The sequence below is a fragment of the Microchirus variegatus genome, assembly GCF_963457635.1.
Source record: "Microchirus variegatus genome assembly, chromosome: 8".
Taxonomy (NCBI): domain Eukaryota; kingdom Metazoa; phylum Chordata; class Actinopteri; order Pleuronectiformes; family Soleidae; genus Microchirus; species Microchirus variegatus.
Genome location: NC_139809.1, coordinates 17,252,589 through 17,270,729, shown reverse-complemented (window position 1 = coordinate 17,270,729; position 18,141 = coordinate 17,252,589). Strand labels below are relative to the sequence as shown.

The 18,141-nt window shown below is 41.5% G+C and overlaps 1 protein-coding gene across 1 annotated transcript in view; it reads left to right on the top strand.

The window, feature by feature from the left end:
* Positions 1 to 18,141, top strand: part of LOC310931126 (TBC1 domain family member 12) — a gene marked incomplete at both ends in the record, with an annotated part of 47,673 nt that overhangs the window by 3,241 nt on the left and 26,291 nt on the right. Inside the window, 5 exons of the mRNA XM_083894236.1 lie at positions 543 to 669; positions 954 to 1,023; positions 3,573 to 3,687; positions 4,046 to 4,163; positions 9,579 to 9,691. Of these exons, the coding sequence (XP_083750362.1) occupies positions 543 to 669; positions 954 to 1,023; positions 3,573 to 3,687; positions 4,046 to 4,163; positions 9,579 to 9,691 (543 nt within the window). The remainder of the gene's footprint in view (positions 1 to 542; positions 670 to 953; positions 1,024 to 3,572; positions 3,688 to 4,045; positions 4,164 to 9,578; positions 9,692 to 18,141) is intronic.

Below are 18,141 nucleotides of genomic sequence, written 5' to 3'. Positions count from 1 at the left end.
AATTACCTTCAGTAAAACTCTGAAAAACAGGAAGAAAATCGTTGAATTTTATTGTTTGAAATGTACAGCTATCACTAGGATTGACCACAGAGCTGCAGTTCACAATATAACCACTAGATGGAGTCGGAAGACCATGAATATAAGGGCTCTGTTTCATGCTGAATCTCATCAAGTAAAAGTTAACCTTAGAGCTCATGAAAAAACGCTTCAAACCGATGAATCCATGATCAAAATAGTCGATGATTACTTTAATAATCGATGAATGTGATCGGTGAATATGATTTAAGTTTCTTGATGCTTTTTTTTTTTTAACCTGTAGTACTCAAAAAGTAGTAAATAAATGTATTTCATGTTGGAGTTTAATGGAGTGTGTGTGTGTGTGTGTGTGTGTGTGTGTGTGTGTGTGTGTGTGTGTGTGTGTGTGTGTGTGTGTGTGTGTGTGTGTGTGTGTGTGTGTGTGTGTGTGTGTGTGTGTGTGTGTGTGTGTGTGTGTGTGTGTGTGTGTGTGTGTGTGTGTGTGTGTGTGTGTGTGTGTTCCACAGGGATGTCCTACATAGCCGCCGTGCTGCTGATGCAGTTGGGTGAGGAAGAGGAGGCGTTCTGGGCTCTGACGGCTTTGTTGGATAAACCCAAATATCTGGCTCAGCTCTTTGACCTCAGCTTCGCCAAGTAAGGAGTGGACCTAAACTGCACAACAAACAAACAGGAAGTCAGGTTAAATGTATCAAAAAGAGATATTAAAAGCAGGGGAGATGGAAATAAATATGGAATATCGCTGATGTAATATTTGATGGCACTCGCCTGGAGGAAGATTAGCACAAACGTGTAGCAGCACACATTTCACATATGGATATGTTGGAGGAATTTAAATCCCCTTCAGATTAAAAATGGAATCGATAAACAATGTTTAATCGAAGCTAAAGGATGCTGTTATTTGTTGTTTGTCCAATCAGGGTCCGGCATCAGGTGAAGGTGTTTGACCAGTTCCTGAAACACAGAAAGCCAGAGCTCTTTAAACACTTGGTGAGTTTGCCTTTTCATTTCATCTCAGATTTAGGGGCCGCAGTCAGTCCACACCAAACGGCTTTAGGTGAACACACATCCTGAAGCGACGACCTGTCTGTATGGGGAAATTTTTATTTTAAAAAATGGCAAAGAATAATATCGACTAAATTATGACTTTGTTTTCAAATTTTGGACAACATACTGAGGTATGAAAATTAAATTATTTGGGATTTTTTCTTCTTTATTTAAACAAAAACTTATATATATATATATATATATGTATATGTATATGTATATGTATATATATATATATATGTATATATATATACATATATATATATATATATATAAAATGAAATAAATATTTTTTTTTTGTAAAACAATTCTTTTTGGGGGGGGAATAAAGGTTTATTGAAAGAATTGTTTAAAGAATTTTTTTTTATTATTATTTTATTAATTATAAAAATAATAATAATCAAAAAACATATTGGACACAATACTAACCTTTGACTTTCTTGTCAAATTTTGGACGTGTGGATGTGGCCTTACTTAAAACTAAAACCTGATGATTTCAGCGACAGAGACACGGTCTGGCAAAACTCTGATGTTCATTAGATTTTTCTCTCAAGGAAAAATGCTAAAAATGAAAAATGTACGTATGTATTCACACAGCTGAGCGTGCCTTTGTGTTGTTGAGTCCATATATTATGACCAAGTGATGATTGGTGTTCAATGGAGGTGGAGCCACTGTGATGTATCTGTCATCAGTCGGGGGCCTCTTCTTGCTGGTCATGGTAGCAGTGTGTCATATCAGTGGTTGTTCTGTCTGCGTACAGCTGGGTAATTTTCTCTCTTTCTCTGTGTCCCTGCTGTTTTTTTAACAGAGTCTCACTGCAGACACGCGACAGATTTTTACGATCAGCGATGTCGAGGAAAAACAAATGTGACGTCTATAAAAGCAAAATAACATACGGGAAAAAGAAAATAATAAGGGGATTCCATCAATCATGAGCTAAAGACCACGCTGTTTGAAATGTGGGCCTGTGTTGCTTAATGCTGTGCTTCAGTGTCTTTATGTTGACTCTGCAGATCTGGGAGGAAAAACTGCACAATAGTTTTCCCCTCCTCTCTCGCACAGAGAGATCAGAGGTCAGCGTTTGCTTTTGTAACCGAGCTGTTCGGTACAGGAGAGAGCAGCAAGCAGAGCAAACTGTAAACACAGGTTTTCACTGGAGGAAGTGTCAGCCGACAGGTCTGATCACAAAGATGCGGTCGGAGAAATTCCAAACTTAAAAAGTTGAGCTTCTCCTCCTAACACTGGACAGGAAGGAAAATATCATTTTTGGCTTCTTCCGGTTTCCTCGATGAAGTCAATCAGGAAGTCACTGAAGAGCCAGACAATGGAAGTCTGTGGGAAACTGAGCTTCTGCTTCTCGCTTGATTTTATGACGTCTGTTAACATGATGTTCCCGTTTGTTTTGGGGCCACCCGTGGCCAAGAGGTAAGCTGGAAGGTCCTCTGGTTGAAGAAATTAGAAGTAAATAATACGGCAGCGGACATCAGTGTGATTGACAGCTGCTATCGTCCAATAGTAGCCTGGACAAAGTAGTAACCCGGACAAGGTCGCAAGTCTCAAAACTTCGCAATGAGATTTTGTATTCTCATTCTCTTTGTCTCCTGCACCAAAGTCCATAGAGAAAATCTGTGTTTTTAGCTTGTGAAACAGATGGTGTCGGTTTACTGTACTGTACGTCTGACAAGTCTGTGTCACTGAGGTTAATCCGAACTAAAGCTTTCAAACGTCAGAAGTGTCAAAATAACACATTTGAACTCGGCCATGGAGGCAGCGCCTGATCAACAACTCCAATAGCCGACTATTATGATGGTAAATTTCAAGTCATTCCGAGATACTTTTTGTTTTTGAGATAAAGTCAGCTCCCTGTCAAAGTGCATCAGGGCAAATGGATCATTTCCTGAATTTCAAAAATTAATTAAAATTATTCCTTAAGAGGTTTGCAAATATTTTTTAATGGATCCTTGTTCAGGGCGATGCCGATTATTATGATGCTAAATTTCAAGTCATTCGGAGATACTTTTTGTTTTTTTGAAGAAAGTCAGCTCACTGTCAAAGTGCATCAGGGTAAATGGATCATGTCCTGAATTTCAAAAATTCATAAAAATCATTCCTTAAGAGGTTTGCAAATATTTTCAACGGATCCTTGTTCAGGGCTATGCCGACTAATACGATGGTAAATTTCAAGACAGTCAGAGCGGAGTTTGAAATATGGCGGATGTGTGACGTGATGATTTAAAGTATAATACCCTTTTTTTTTCTTTAAGAGGCGTCAGCTGTCGTTCAGACTGGAAAAAACGGATCCTTTGTTCCTCATGATTGGCAGTTTTCCGCTCTTGCACTTTCATATAAGTGGAGCGTAAACACATTTGACAGCACTTGGCAGAGAGACAAGAACCAGACCTGAATGTTTTTGTTTGTTTCTTTCACGTCAGAACTAAAAACCCCATCATCATCATCATCATCACTGTTTTCCCTCACCTCCTCCCTGCAGGAGTCGGTGGGCGTCTCGTCAGTCCACTTTGTGATGCCGTGGTTCCTCGCCCTGTTCACTTCACTGCCCTGCTGGGACTCTGTCCTCGCTGTGTGGGACCTCATCATTCTGCGTGGTGCGCACACACACACACATATACACACACACACACATCCTACAGTTTTAAGTGTGACTTTTAATTGAATTTCTATTTCTTTATTTTTGTGTGTTTTACTACTGGGGGCTTATATTGCTATTTAATTCACTTTTTTATTTACTTTAATATTGTTTTTCTTTTATGCGTTCTTTTATAAACCCATTATTATTCTGTATATGTTCTTTTGTAATGTGTAACTCTGCCTCTCCGGTGTTTCCTCATTAGTTTCTTTAACTCTTTTCTCATTTCCTCCTCATATTTTATTGATCGGTTCAGGCCATAATGTTTTTTTTCCATTCTTTTTAATGTACTGAGGTTTGTAAATGTGCGTCCTCAGGTCTGTCGGCTGTGTACTGCTCCGCTCTGACCATCATCGATCTCCTGGAGCCTCGACTGATGGAGCTGAGTGATGAGGGAGCGGTGCTGCCACTACTGTTGAGACTTCCTGTGGACGTGTGAGTAGACGTTAATCATCAACTATTTTGATATTTTAATCGATTAATCGGTTTCATTGTTTTTTTTTTTAAACAATTAATACAAGTTTTCAGATTTCTCAGCTTCTTAAATGTGATTATTTTCTGGTTTCTTTGCTCCATTTGGCAAAAAAAATGGTTGTAATATTCACTTCTGACACAACGTTAACACCTCAAATTTTTTACGTGCTTATTTTAATAATATATTCATCCGATAATTATACATTTTGATTTGTGGAGTTGTAGCGTGTTCCATAAAATCACATCACATCATTTGTTTTTCAAACTTCAAAATGTGGAATCTACGTTAACGCACAACACATTTCCATGACGACTGACCGGAAAAGGCGCGTGACACCATGTTTACGTGACTCCCGATTGTTAAAATGAGTCTCTAAAATAACGCTAAACTTTAAAGACAGAGGCAAACATACGCAGTACACAGGTACGCTGGTTATTTGTAGCGCTGCTCTTTTCGTTTAATAAACAGACTGCTCCAGTTCGACTGTAGGCGCGCTTACTGAGCTAACTGGTTAACGGTGCCTGAACCCCGGAGAGTAAAAACAATAGTGCTGGGCACCTTAACGCATGTTTCCATGACGACTGACCGAAAAAGACGCATGTGACGCCATGTTTACGTGCCGCGGCACCGGAGTTCAGGCTCCATTTACCTGTTAGCTCCTTTAGCGCCGTTAGCGGGCCTACAGTCAAACTGGAGCAGTCTGTTTATTAAACGAAAAGATCAGCGCTACAAATAACCAACGTACCTGTGTACTGCGTATATGTGCATCTGTTTTTAAAGTTTAGCGTTATTTTAGAAACTCATTTTAACAATCGGGAGTCACGTAAACATGACGTCACGCACGCCTTTTTCCGGTCAGTCGTCACGGAAACACATCATGCGGTGATGGCGCTAACGTTGGCGCTGCTAACGCCGTTAACCGCTGGTGACACATTAACGTGCTCGGCAGTACTCAAAATTATTCCGTTTCAATGATATCTTTGTTTTATGAAGCAAAGAAACCAGGAAATGTCACTTTTAAGCAGCTTATAAATGAAAATAACTTGTATTAATCACAAATTAGTGGACTATTCATTCAGGAAGCCCCATTTTCATGCAATATTTAAGGACTATTTTCCATATCCATGTAGATTATTTGTTAATAAGCTGATGTAAACACACTTAAGGTCGTTGGAAGTTGACATTAGTTATTTAAAACCTGAAATCAACACCTAAGCTTCTCCTCGTTGCATTTCCTGGTTGTAAAACTTATCTTAACAAGCCGACCTATAATGACAGAGGATATGTGAGGGGTTGAGGACAGAAAAATGTGGCCTGAGCTGCACTCTGGCTCCAGACCTCCCCACCCCTCTCCTCCCCGATCGCTCCCGCTGCCACAGTTCCCAGAGTTTTCAGGCCTTGAATGAAACCACAGGCAGCTCATGAATATCAATCGCCTCATCAGGACTGGACATGTTTTGACACCGAGCGTTCCAGGAAAATGTAAAGTACGATTGTTCGGCCGCGACCGATTTTCTAACATGTTTTGGAATCAAACATCCTTTATGCTAAATTAGTTTCCTCAATGGCGGCCCACGCTGCTTTCACTCTCTCTCTCTTTCTCTATGTTCAATATAAACGTCACATGTTTTGTTGACATGGAGCTGTAGTTATGGCAACCCAGCGGGGGGTCACTGGGTTTGTGTGTGTTTGTGTGTAAAGTGATTTTTAAAATCCAGTTTGTCGTATTTGTTTTAATAGATAAGCTTCTGTCTGGCTACTTAAATGAAATGTGTGTGTTTGGACAGAGATCTATGGAGGTCGTTGTGGATAAAATTAAGTGGTTTGCATAAACACAGTAGCTGCGTCACCGGGCAGTGATAAATCTGCGAATTACGCACAAGCAAATTGCAGCGCAAGTAGTTTATGAAGGGTATTAATGTGTGGAACAGCGAGGCAACTGTTGAGCTGACCTTTTTAATGTTGTTAACAGCGAGTCGGCAATAATTTAAATTAACGTCCACAGGAATTTAAAGGGGGTTTGACCCCGGGGATCGCCCTATGTCGGCTTGAGTCCCCCCCGCGACCCTCATGTGGCGGATAAAATGGTAGAAGATGGAGGGATGGAGGAATTTAAAGGGATACAAGGGATACTGGTACCTCAAGGGGAAGGTTTGCCAAATGATTGAATTGTTGGTGCTGGTTATTTTGGTATGATTCCTAATGGAAATGCTCAAAATATATGTACGGTATTGTACCAAAACCAAACCGTTCCCATTAAAGTGGTAGAAGATGGATGAATATAGGAACTTAAAGAGATAGTTCAGGGTTTTTTAAAGTAGGAAAACAAGCAGAACTTTGAAAGTCTGGTCAATTTTTCACCTTTTTCCCCCAAGGAGTTCCCCCGATAGTCTACAACTTTATTCTCAATGTCGTAAAAACTCACCACTGACGCTGCTTTACTTCTAAAAGACAGTAGGGGGCAGTAGCTGTCTCCACTGTGACTCCAAAGATGTTAAATAAAGGTACAAATCCACCTCAGTTCCTCTTTAAAGGTCCAATGTGTAAAGAATTAGGGTGAATTCCAATTCCTTGCTTAACCCTCAATCTCAAAAATGCGCTCCCTCTAGTGCAAGTGCTGTCCCGATTCTCAGAAAAATTAAGTTGAGGGGCAAGTTTAAGGGCTGTATCGCCCTCAATATTGAGATTTTCCGAGACCACCCTTGGAAACAAGGGCTACCCAGAATGCATTGCGTGTTTTACTATAACAAAGATGGCGCCGAAAGCAGCGAAACGAGTAAGCTACAAATTAAGTATTTTCTTTGTTAATAGAGATATAAAAATTATGAAAACCAGTGTATTATCTTAGTTTCTTTTGTGGTTCAATGTACGCAACAGGATGTGCCCGGACTAGTGCCCGGACCACGAGGATCCGCAGACGCAGATACGCACCAAAAAACAGCGTTAATTGGAACTTCTGTTCTAGGTCCGCTTTAAGAATATTTGCTGTCGTCCATTTCGAAAACGGCAGATTTTACCTCACAGCACACAGGATTTGTTGATCCACTGCTGCCTCCATGAATAAGTACAAATGTGTTATTTCAGGACTTTGAAATCCTTTTGTTTGAATTCACCTCAGTGACACAAACTCAACCAAACAAGGCAGGCAAAGAACAGCAGTTACTGCTCCCCCCCGGGATAAAAGCACTGATTTTCTCTATGGAGAAACTTTGTTGTGGGAGAACAGTTGGCACTGGCTGTGTGTGTGTGTGGATACCGGGATTTATCCCTTTTTAAGAACACGGACAGGTTCCAGCATACAGTAAATCCACAGATTAACGCAGGAAGGAAAAGACACGGCACATTTAGAATCTGCGTGTTAACCTCCTTCTCCTTTGTTTGCATACTTATGCGTATGCTTCAAGGTCAACGCTGACAGTCCCATTCTGTTCTCTCTGCTGTTCAGCAGGGCCGCATGCCATCACGTCACATTGAGAGGGGTCCTTGTTGTTGCCCCGCTTGGCGTCGATATGAAAGCCTGGTCAGAAGTCAACACTAAGTGGTCTGACTGTCTCCCAGGGCAGGATCTGCTTACACTGGGAAGATCCTGGTGAAGAGAGAGAGGGGGGAGGGTGAATGGAGGCTGAGAGAGAAAGATCTTCAACCTCCCTTAATTTTCTTTAAGGAATACTTCTTCTGTTTTGGTGTGAATGGTATAAATGAGAATTGTCGTGCAGGCCATTCTGATGAATGATTGCTCGACACCAAGCTGTCAGTCAGCTGTCGCCTCAGTTGCAGGTCGCAACAAAAATGCTATACATCACCATTCACGTGGGCAGCTTTCACTCTAAGAACGCTGATTCAGAGATGATGACGACCGTATTCACTAGGAAAATAACAACAGTATGTGTTTTAGGGTTGGAGCTTTTCGAAAAAGATCAAATGGAGGCTGCGTTTCCATCATGGTCGGTTTGGCACGGTACGGTTCAGAGTCATGTTTCGACTGAGAACGGTACCGTCAGAAAGTTCAGAAAACCTTGCGGGTGGAGTGAGTCCTTTATGATGGTGTTGGCGGGTAAGGGGGCACCCGATGACCTTCTCAGCCATTTTGGTGACCCTCTGGAGCTCCTAGGCGAGGATGCTCTCCATGGTGGCATGATAGAAGGACACAAGCAGTCTCTGGTTGATGTTGTTCCTTCTGATGGATTCTCAGGAAGTGGAGTCTTTGTTGGAGGCTTTTCTGACCAACTGCAGGGTGTTCCTGTCCAAGGTCATGTTTCTCTTCGATGTGGACTCCCAGGAAATGGACCACCAATGAAAATAGGCCCAATTAGTTCCTTTATTTGGTAGGCAACCGCCGTAGCGTGACATCTGACTGGTGAGGCCGTCCAGCACCTCCTTATTTACCAATTGGTTTGTGGCCGTTTTTTGTCTTGACAAGACGTCAAGCTTTGTATGACTGTCTTTACCGTACTGTACCATTTTTACTCTGGTACCCCAAGGGGAAGGTTTGCCAGATAATAGAATCGTTGGAGCTGGTTATTTTGGTACGATTCCACTCAGTTGAAACATGGCTTGAATGTGACTTTAAACATGACCTTCGTAATATGTTAAAAGGACACCTTAAAAAATGACAGTCGAACTGGAGCGGTCTGTTTATGAAACGAAAAGAACAGTGCTACAAATAACCAGCGTACCTGTGTACTGCGTATGTGTGCCTCTGTTTTTAAAGTTTAGCGTTGTTTTGGTGACTCATTTTAACATATCGGGTTAACGCAGTTAACCTTAAATCTTTTAGAATCTCACAATTCAATCCTGATTTCACTAAACTTCCACAAGTAACCTGGGTTTGTTGAAATGTCACGTTCTAGAATGGAGTTTGTTTGAATGTTAAAGTAGCAGATACTTTGTTGACGTCGGCGTGAAGTAAACGAATGATGCGGCGTCACCCTCTGTGTCTGATTGACAGCGTCAATGAGGATAAATGAATCAATGAATGGTGTGGGGGGTGGGGGATTGGGGTGTAGAGGAAGGTTTATGGGAATTGACTGTTGGGAAAAAGACGAGAGTAAACAAAAGAGAAATAGATACAGCTGGTGGAGGGCAACAAGAAAACCTGGTGTATGTATGGTGAGTGAGTGGGAGTGGGAAACAGAGACACGGCACTGTGGGCTGCAGATATGGACTGTGAAAGGGAGACAAAAGGAGGCGCTGAGGCAAAGACGTAAATGAGTCACAGAGGTAGTAAAGACCGGCAGTTCTGTGTGTGTGGGAGCCACTGTTTAGTTGCTAAATTATACACAAAGTACCTTTTTAAAATGGAGGAAAACATGTGGGTTTTAGTGTTTACCAAACCTCAAAATGATGAATTTGTTTTAATTATTTGTTCGCTACAGAGCCCAGTACAATGTTTTGGTTCCTGCTCTGTGGGAGACTGAAGTCCAAGACTGGGAGCTCAAATGTATGAACAGTCTGGTGCTGGACGAGAACCACCATGGACCCAAAACAGGTACAACATACACACACACACCACAATGGAAATCTTACTATAACTTAACCAGTTCCTCAGAAATGAGATTCTTTGTCATTAGGACCAGGTTTTGGTCTCCATGAGGACGACCTGTACTGACATGGCCACCATTTTTGCCATCATATTGTCTTTACAGTTGGTCAAGTCATAAATTCATTATTATTTTACATGCTATTTTAAAACGTACACATAAATGTTGAACAAAAATGGTTGGCAAAATTCTGCAAATTTGTTTGGGGGCCCCTTAAAGAATCTCCCACAACCCATCTGTGGATACAGACCCAGTCTTTGGGAATCACTGACCTAAACAAATCCCTTATCCCCAATGTTAACCCATAAACAGTTAATAGCTAACACTAACCTTAACCTAACCACTGTTCAAATCTTAGCCCTAAACATGACCAGTTCCTCGGATATGAGGTTTTGTCTCATTAGGACCAGGTTTTGGTCTCCATGAGTCCCCAAAATATTTGTTTGGGTATCTCCAGCAACCCATTTGTGGGTCCCAACCGAGTCTTTGGGAATCACTGGCCTAAACAAAGCATTATTCCATAAATGTAACCCTTAACCATAATTCAAATGTTAGTCCAAGCCTTAACCAGATCTTCAGAACTGAGGTTCTTCCTCATTAGGACCAGGTTTTGGTCTCCATGAGTCCCCAAAATGTCCGTTTGGGGACTCCAGTGACCCATCTGTGGGTCCTGACCCAATCTTTGGGAATCACTGGCCTAAACAAAGCATTATTTCCTAAATGTAACCCTAACTTTAACCCTTAACCATAATTCAAATCTTAGCCCAAGCCTTAACCAGATCTTCAGAAATTATGTTCTGTCTCATTAGGACCAGATTTTGGTCTACCATAAAATCACTGACAGACACACAAGCTCTCAAAGCAGTTCTTAGAAGCTGATAATGCAGACGAGGGGACACTGGGGACGACTCAGCAAACCCCGAGTCATTCAGCCTCCGTCACTTAACCTTCAGTGGCACCCATGCAGATCCTGTTACACACACACACACACACACACACCAGTTTCTTGTTGTCTGCTCTTAACATCTACATGTACTTATACGGTGGTTGGACCTCAGGGAGGACATCTCCGTCTTGTTCCTGAGAACCTCGCGACAAAGGAGGCAAACAATGGGCCCCTGTTCACCTTCTGCCCCACATTTCCTCCAGGTTACAAGATGTTAAAGTTCTCTTTGTGCTCGGATTACAATGATCGCTTGGTGAGATTGAAGTCCTGAAATAACACTTCTGTGAACTTAGTGAAGGAGGCAGCAAGTGGATCAGAGACTCACATGTCCATGTTAGCAACAAAAAAACACAGATTTTCTTAAAGGCTATGGGCCGTGGAGGTTCTGTAAAGTGGGTGAAGGTACGATGTAAAAATGAGCCCTAGCTCTGGTGCTAGCTAGCTAGGCTAGTCCCGTGCCGTACTTCTTCAGCTGCTAAACGCACAGGAAGTACTGAACCATTCTGTGAACAAATCTTTTTAAATCGACTCATTCTAACGATTCAGTTGCTTGTTTGTGTTGCGTATTAAAACTTCACGTCACGGCAGTTTCACGTAGCCGTTACTATGACAACTCTGCCCACATGGAGGAGGAGCTACAGTCATGGAAAACTATAACAAACTAAGGCGAGTTGTGCTTGAACTGTATTGTAAAAAAAAAAGAGCTGTTACATTCAATCATTTGAAATCTGCTTATTGATGCATTGACAGTTGATCTCCTGCCCCCTGGTGGTTGACAATGGGATAGCGATTTTCCCTTGGTTTCTGCAGTTGTCACCTCAGATGGTACAAATTGCTCATGGTGTGTTTTATCGGTGTTCATTCTTTGGTCAAAATTGTCCTTAAAGCTCTAAAACTTGTGTTTCCACTTGGAAAATGTTGTTTATCGGCAAGATAAAGTGGTGAATGTATTCATGTGTTCACTGAAAGAAGTATGAAGTTTTGGAGGTTTTTTTTTTGTTCTGCTGAAGGCGTCTCACTGATGGAACAGAGTGGTTTGATTTCACTCTGGCTCTGATGACCCTGAGAGAAAGTAGCTTTACTGCGTCAGCTGACAGCGTGTGTGTGTGTGTGTGTGTGTGCGCATGTGCGTGTGTGTGTGCGCATGTGCGTGTGTGTGTGCGCATGTGCGTGTGTGTACGTGCCAATCCGCGACAACTGGACACATCAAAAGAGCTTTTTTATCTTTTGAAGGTTGTTCAGATATCACCTCCGCGAGATCTGGAGTCTCAGCTTCACAAAAGACAGACAGATTGGAATGCAAACCTGAGGTGTGTGCGTGTGTGTGCATGTGCACGTGTGTGTGTGTTTACATGATTGTGAGTGTGCACATATGCTCGTGTCTTTTTGTGCGTCCTGGTTCCAAAAAAGAAAAAAAGGCTACAGGGATGAGTCAGAGGTTGGAGGCTGCAGGGCAGTTTGTCAGTGCAGCTGGGAAAAGAGGAGTAAGTGTGTGCGCGTGCGTGTGATCGTGTGTGTGATCATTCATGTGGCCTCTTAAGGACCTATTTTCTGGCAAAACACTGACCTTGAAAAGACCAGTAGTCCTCATGGAGACCAAAACCTGGTTCTAATGAGGCAAAACTTCATTTCAGGGGCTAAGGTGTGTGTGTGTGTGTGTGTGTGTGTGTGTGTTTGTATGTGATTTTTCAGGCTGAATTCCAGCCACTTGGTGGCGTCGTGTGCAGATTTTGGGGTCAGTGGTGAACTTTAGGGTGAAGGTTAGGTTTCTGGTCTGCAAAATCAATCAATTACATTGATTATTATGAATAAATTAAAATGAACTTTATTAGATTGTTCAGCTTGTTAGATTGAAATATTCAGGGTTAGGGTTGTCTTTGGTCCTTTATACTAAAGTTGGGGACCTTGGTATTTTGTTACAATGAAGGTGAGTCACCAAGGATGCAATTGAAATATTCAGGGTTAGGGTTTTATTTCAACACTTTATTTGATTTTTCAGAGTCTTAAATTTAAATATTCAGGGTTAGGGTTTTATTTTCAAGACTTGATTTGATTTTTCAGCGTCTTAAATTGAAATGTTCAGGGTTAGGTTTTTATATTCAACATTTTATTAATTTTTTTCGTGTCTTAAATTGAAATATTCATGGTTAGGGTTTTATTTTCAACACTTTATTTGATTTTTCAGTGTCTTAAATTGAAATATTCAGGGTTAGGGTTATATTTTTAACACTTTATTTGATTTTTTAGCGTCTTCAATTGAAATATCCAGGGTTAGGGTTAGGTCTTTGGTCCTCTATACTTAAAGTTGGGGACCGTGGCATTTTGACCTTTTCTCTTTTTACCGTTTTTTTAGTGCTGTCAAACGTTTAACGGCGTCAACGTTAATGCACGACTCGTTTCCATGATGAGTGACCGGAAAAGGACGCGCGTGACGTCTTGTTTACGTGACTCCCGATTTGTCAAAATGAGTCTCTAAAGTAACGCTAAACTTTAAAAACAGAGGCACACATACGCAGTAAACAGGTACGCTGGTTATTTGTAGCGCTGCTCTTTTCGTTTATTAAACGGACCGCTCCAATTCCACTGTAGGCGTGCTAACGGCGCTAAAAGGAGCTAATGCAGCTAATTGGTAAACGATGCCTGGACTCCGGTGTCGTGGCTCGTAAACATGACGTCATGCGCGTCTTTTTCCGGTCAGTCATCATGGAATCGTGTCATAATTAAACATAGTGCGTTAATGCACGTTAACCTATTGCACAGAACTAGTTTTTTGTTGTTGTTGGTATTTCAGCTAATTGACGACTCAAGTTATACAAATTATGATGAAAATAGTAATTAATTGCAGCCTAAGTCACAATGAAGGTGAGTCGCCGAGGATGCAGTTGAAATATTCAGGGTTAGGGTTGTCTTGGCTCCTCTGTAGCTTAAACTTGGGGACCGTGGTAGTTTTGAAGTTTTCTCTTCTTGTATTTCAGACGAAAACAGTTCTTTAAAACAAAAAAATAGTCTTTTTAAAAGGCCTTCATAAATAACTTCTGACAATGTGTGTGTGTGTGGAGAGAGAGAGACAATTAGAGCAGGCATGAAAGACTTGAGTTGTTAAATGACTATTTGCAAACAGGGCAGAAGAATCTGAGAGAGCATGAGAAGTTCTCTTTCAGGGCAACTGAAAGCCACAAAAGTGTGTTTTATGGTGGGATAATCCATCAACCAGTGATGTGTGTATGTGCGTGCGCACCTGTGTGTGTGTGTGTGTGTGTGTCAGGATGAGTCATCCTTATTTGCTGGCCTGTCAGACTGTCTCGCCCCCGAGGCAGCCGGGGAAATGAGCTGATTCATTTGCCGCCTCTCGCTCTCTCTCTGCGAGTCGACCCCGATCCTCCCTGTATTCTCTCACTCTGTCTGACACTTAACGCTTCGGCCGTCGCCGCGGCGATGTCGCAGATCTGTGTGAGTGTTGTGTGTTTGAACGAACGAACGCCGTTCACTGTCGCTGTAAACTGTATTTTTTCTCTTTACTGGAGGAGCTGCACACAAAACTGTCCGACGGCGGTTTCGCCTGAACAATGACTTACTGAGGGCGCCGGTGTGTGTGCCCTGCTGAGTTTGACGCCGCCTGGATGAGGCAGATGCTGCAGAAATCGATAGAAAGTGCAGCAGAAATATCACCAAAAAGAATAAGAAGCACATATTGAACAGGTTGTGCACTCGTTTTACATCATGTCGGTCCATTTCTACATTAAAGTACCACATGTAGCTCCTAAATTCTGCATTTAAAGGGAGCTTGTGATCCACTTTGTACCAAAAACGATCCCTAAATATTGTATGAAGACAGCAACAACATTTAAACTGAGTCCTGTTAAGCTCCGCCCCACACCAGAGGATCATGGGCCAGACAATCGTGGTTGTCTTCTGATTTTAGGCCAAATTATCCCTGTACACTCTTAGAAATAAGGGTTCCAAAAGGGTCCTTCTAGAAGGGGTGAGTGGACCTTTATAAAAAGGTTCTACCTGGAGCCAAAAATGGTTCTCCTATGAGGACAAGCCGAAGAGCCTTATATGGTTCTACTGAGCACTTTTATTTCTAAGAGTGTAGTGTGAGGGATTTAAATTCTTTAGATCATTCTTTGTTATCTGGAGCAAAGAAACAAAGAAAATATTCTCATTTAAGAATCTATGATCAAAACAGTTGACGATTAATTTAGTAATTGTTTCAGCTCTATTTGAGGCCATTAACTCCTCGGGAAAATGTTCTCTATGCACTTTGGAGAGTATGTTTGGACCGTTGTTTTTCGTGGTTGCAGTCAGTGTCCCAGTAAGAACACTCCTGATGTCACTGATATTGTAGTGGGGTGGGGGGGGGGCATTCGCAGGGATCCTCTGCAGGCTTTGTCAGCAGATCTGAAGTGACTTCATGTTCATGCTGAGTCAGGTTGACAGGTTTGCCCTTCTGTCCTCTTAAATATGGGTCATTTCCCTGTTGTATTCCTCTTGTTTTTCTTTTTTTGTTGTCCTTCTCTTGTCCCCTCCACATATTCCCTTTTATTACTTTGCTCTTATTTCTTTCCTCCCTCCTCATTTTGTCCATACCTTCTTCTTCTTTGTCCTGTTCTCCTCAGCAAGTTCCCAATGATTCAATGCTGATTTCTTCCTGTTTGCCTGCTGCTCAAGCTCCATCAGTCACTTTGGTCTGGGGTTTATTTTATTCCAGATGAAAGGCCCTGCGGTGATTATTCGATAACTAAATGAATCACCAGTTATTTTGATGATAAAAACAAGTTCAACAACCGATTATTGTCTGGTTTCTTTGCTCCATGTGAATAGCACTTACAAAGACTTACAGGGAAAGTGCCATTCCTGCCATTCGTGAGTTATATCTAGGTGTGTGCCAAAAAATCATATTTATTACGATTCAGAATCGATATAAAATGTCCCAGAATCTATTAAGAGTAGTGTTGGGCACGTTAATGGCGTCAACGTTAACGCACAATAACACATGACGCGTTTTCATGAAGACTGACCGGGAAAAGACACGCAACATCAAGTTTACGTGCCGCGACACTGCCGTCCAGGCACCGCTTACCGGTTAGCTGCATTCGCTCCTTCAGCGCTGTTAGCGTGCCTACAGTCAACCTGGAGCGGTCTGTATATTAAAGGAAAAGAGCAGCGCTACAAATAACTAGCGTACCTGTGTACTGCGTATGTGTGCCTCTGTTTTTAAAGTTTAGCGTTACTTAGGGCTGAACGATATATCGCATTTGGGATAATATCGCGATAGGATCAAGTGCAATTTTCTAACCGCAAAGGCTGCGATTATACGCTGTTCACGTGACATGCGCGTGTAAAACATGTGATATAAATATAATGAACGAGATCGTCTAACCACAGACGCTGCACTCTGGTCACATGCAGGCTCCCTGCGCTCTCACATGCGCGCGTTGCGGAGGACGAGTCACGGCCCGTTTTTGTGAATGGAATAGGTGAGGGCGGGTCGGTAAGGTGACTATGGAGCTTCGGCCGCTGTCCGAACAGCTGTTCAGTGACTGTGCGTGTCCAAGCGTGTGTGTGTGTGCGCGTGTGTAGTGCGAACGAGCTTGCGCTAATGTTAAGAACGGGGGTGGACACAATAATAAGCCGTCTACACGATTGAAGACGGCATCTCACCCAGTCAAGATCCTGCACTCTGGTGCACAACAAGCGCAGGTTCAAAAACCTGAGTCGTCTGGAGACACACCTGTGAGACACACCTGTGCCAGCGGAGAGTTTCTCTCTGCTCCGCTTTTTTTTTTGACCCTCATTTTTATTATCGCTGTTTTGATGTTCAATAATGGACCGTTTTGAGCCTAAAACGACGTGGTACACGGTAGAATAGTTAGTTTCCACCCCCGCATTGCTGCGGTTGCTGCTGCTGTTAAAAAAAAAAAAAAAAAAAGTCTGAAATTCCCATCCCTAGTTACGCCATATGAACGCACTTCAAAACGGGTTGTGTATATTTTATTTATTTATTATTAGTAGTATTATTATATTTAATGACTGTCTAGCAGTTCACAGATGTAAAAAAACTGAGTGTGGTAAAGCCACATATTTTTATAAATATGTGTGCATATATATATATATATATATATATATATATATATATACATATATATATTTATATATATATATATATATATATATATATATATATATATATATATATACATATATATATGTATATATATATATATATACATATATATGCAATCTGCACTTTGTGTGACTTGTGACTGACTTTCATTTTAACACCAAGGTTCCTTCTCAGCACTTTATGTTCAGATGTTTGTAAGTTCCAAATATGCTATTGTGATTGAAGTAGTTAAATTAAAACCATCTATTCATGCATCACCTCATGTCATCATAACAGAGGTCTGTCTTCCAGGAAAGAACAGTTTATTTTTAATGTAATATAGTATTGGCCATACTTATGATGTATTGCTTGTCTTTGTTTAATAATACAGAAGATTAAGACCTTTAAAAAATAATCGCATCGCAATCGCAATATTGGCACGAAAAATCGCAATTAGATTATTTTCCATAATCGTTCAGCCCTAGCGTTACTTTAGAGACTAATTTTAACAATCGGGAGTCACGTAAACATGACGTCACGCACGCCTTTTTTCCGGTCATTCGCCATGGAAACGTGTCATCCGTTAACGTGCCTAGCACTAATAAAGAGACACTTTATTTTTGTTACTTATGCAATATGAGATATTGCTTTTATCCAACAGTTACAACAGTTCCATCTAAGCATGGATAAATGTTTAAAACTTCAATCAGGTCATATATATATATATATATATATATATATATATATATAAACTTATGCACCCGGAGTTGTAAAATACAGGTATCCCCCTTTAAGAAAGTAAATTTGAAGAATTAAAGTGGGGAACATTAGAATAAATGATAAAATCACAGATAAATAGTGTAGAAGTGAAGACAGGAAGCACAAACGTACAATAATATAATGATGTAACAGCACATTCACCCTCCTGACCCCTGCACTTGTGTGTGTGTGTGTTTGTTTGTGTTTATTTGGACACTTTGACTTTATACACGCGTTTCCCTGACACTTCCCATCATTGAACTCTTTGTCCATCTGTTCTACAAATCTCTCTCTGCCGGTTCTGACCTCACTGTCCATCTGTCGTTTTGGCTCCAGCACTCGTTCGCATGGATCCGCGTCCTCAGTCGCAAAAACACAGACACCGCGTCGAGACTAACGGATTCATATTTGCATGTGGTTTTTGTGTGACGTCGTAGCCAAAAGACAGACAAGACAGACATGGTTTCATACACACACACACACACACACACACACACACACACACACACACACACACACACAGACTAACAAGGTGAGCCCACACTCGCTGTCGCACCTCATAACCAGGGGAGTTCATTAGGGCCTTG